This window comes from Frankliniella occidentalis, unplaced genomic scaffold (assembly GCF_000697945.3).
Source record: "Frankliniella occidentalis isolate FOCC.00 unplaced genomic scaffold, Focc_3.1 Scaffold13, whole genome shotgun sequence".
Classification (NCBI taxonomy): domain Eukaryota; kingdom Metazoa; phylum Arthropoda; class Insecta; order Thysanoptera; family Thripidae; genus Frankliniella; species Frankliniella occidentalis.
The window spans coordinates 977,684-979,809 of NW_026267143.1; the positions used below are offsets into that span (position 1 = coordinate 977,684).

At 58.4% G+C, this 2,126-nt stretch overlaps 1 protein-coding gene across 1 annotated transcript in view; it reads right to left on the minus strand.

Annotated features, from left to right (window-relative positions):
* LOC113217639 (protein trachealess) overlaps positions 1-2,126 on the minus strand; it is a 106,931-nt gene that overhangs the window by 28,355 nt on the left and 76,450 nt on the right. The window contains exon 4 of the mRNA XM_052263636.1: positions 251-286. Coding sequence (XP_052119596.1) covers positions 251-286 — 36 coding nt within the window. The remainder of the gene's footprint in view (positions 1-250; positions 287-2,126) is intronic.

The following is a 2,126-nucleotide window of genomic DNA, read 5'->3' on the forward strand; positions in this document are numbered from 1 at the left end:
CCCCCCCTCCCCACAGGTACCTCCCACCTCCAATCCACCGCCATTTGTTAGAGCTACTCATGCGATGAAAGTTGCGGAGTAATCGTTAAGTTAAATGGTGACTAATTTATCACGTTAGGAGTGATCTTGACAGCTCAGTTCTTCCCAAAACCATGAAGTGGGTGTACAGTAAAGTCCGCCTGTATGTCATCAGTCAATTTTTCCTTATGAATATTATTAGTGGTTACTTAGCGTGCTCTGCTGCACTTACCCATGGCCGTCTATACTGCGGTCAAACGAGGGATTCCTTTAAAAGAAAAAAAGAAATTATTGTACACGGGGTGGGCTAATCTGCGATCAGGTAAGTATAACAAGAAAGAGGAAGGGTGGCGTAAGTCTGTTGCTCAGGTGGCTGCATCTCGCTCCCCCATCAGATCTCCAGAAGCAATCCGAGACCTCCTATCTCTCTCACTCCCATGTTAATCAAAATAGCAATAAAACGCTTCAAACGCGCACATAAATCTAGACGAATTATGGCTCGGGCACTAATCTTTCCGGGGAGACAAAAAAGGGGGTGAGAGCGCGCGAGGATGGTACGTTACAGATCACAAAAGGACCTTCCGCGAATGTCAACGGGGAGGCGGGGCGTGGCTGGACCAGGGAAAGTGACCCGACTCTTGCCGGGCCCTGCCCGGCCCGGCCTGGAGGCACCCGGAGGCACCCGGAGGCACCCAGAGGCACCCGAGCGAGGCGTGCTGCCCCGTCCATCAGGCCTGTCGGCAGATGACACCCCCAGCACACCGATGGGAGCGACGATAGCCTCGGCGATAGCCTCTAGTCGGTCGGGGTGCCTCGGGTGCCGGTCTGGGGGCGCCGAGGCGTTCTGCTCTATTGTGACAAGGCGATGGCTTTCTCTGGCCGGGTCCCGCCGCGGCGGCGATAACGCAGAGCTGCACAGGTGTTTACGAGGGTCAAGTCAAACGCACCGACAGTAAAGGCATCCAGACCCAATCTCCTCACCCCTTCACGGGGAGGGGCGTAAAACGCGAGCGCGGGCCGGCGCAGTGTGAGGCCGCGGAGAGCGTCGCGTCGCGGGCGAAACGATGTGATCGCTTGTCCTGTAAAACAAAGACTCGGCGCCACTTAATAACCACAGTGGATCAGGCGCAGTAAAGCGAGGTGCTGACGTGGCCCGGCGGGGCGGGGCGGGGCGGTGCCGGGCGGAGGGGCCCCCGGCCGTTACCTCCAGGACAAACGGCCGCCGTGTGAATACAAAGAAAGGCTATAAAAGCGATCTGATATGCTGTGATGTCTTAATGCAGAGAGGACACGACGGGGATAACGACAAAACTCCCACCAGAAAACACCAACAGGTCCACAAAAATTGCGCCAAAGCAGCCGGGGCGCAAAAACGAGTTGCTTGGTACAGAAACCGGAGCCGGCGCGCCGCCAAAACGATTATGAAAACAATAACAATTCTGGAGCGTCCGGGAGCAGAGCTGCCGCCGCCCCTGTCGTGCCGACCGCCAGGAGGCATGGAGGATCTGGAGGCCCTGGAGGCCCTGGATGACCTGGAGGGCCTGGATGACCTGGAGGCCCTGGATGACCTGGAGGCTCTGGATGACCTGAAGACCCTGGATGACCTGGAGGCCCTGGATGACCTGGAGGTCTTAGTACCTGGAGGCCTTAGAACCTGGAGGCCTTAGGACCTGGAGGCCCTGGATGACCTGGAGGCCTTAGGACCTGGAGGACCTGGAGGCCTTAGGACCTGAGGAACTAGAGGAAATGGAGGACCTGCCTACAGTCCTCGAGTACCTGCAGGAGCAGCAGTGCAGAGGACCCGGCCACCTGGGGGAGGACTCGAGTCTCCCCCGCGGGTGGACGACATGCAGTGCCATGCGGTCATCGGACAGCTTCTAAAGTGCACCTGACAACTCGCGTGCAGCCACAAGCCACCCTAACTCTGTGCGACATGCCCCGTCCGTACGAACCAGGAGTGGGAGAAGGCGCCGGGGTTGATGTTGCCGAGCCCGTTCAGGTTGTTGATGTTGAGCGCCGGCTGGTGCAGCTGGTGGTGCCGCTGAAAGGACGACGCGAAGTCCATGGGCATGGCCTGGTAGGGCAGCATGGTGGTGGATGGGGGGAGG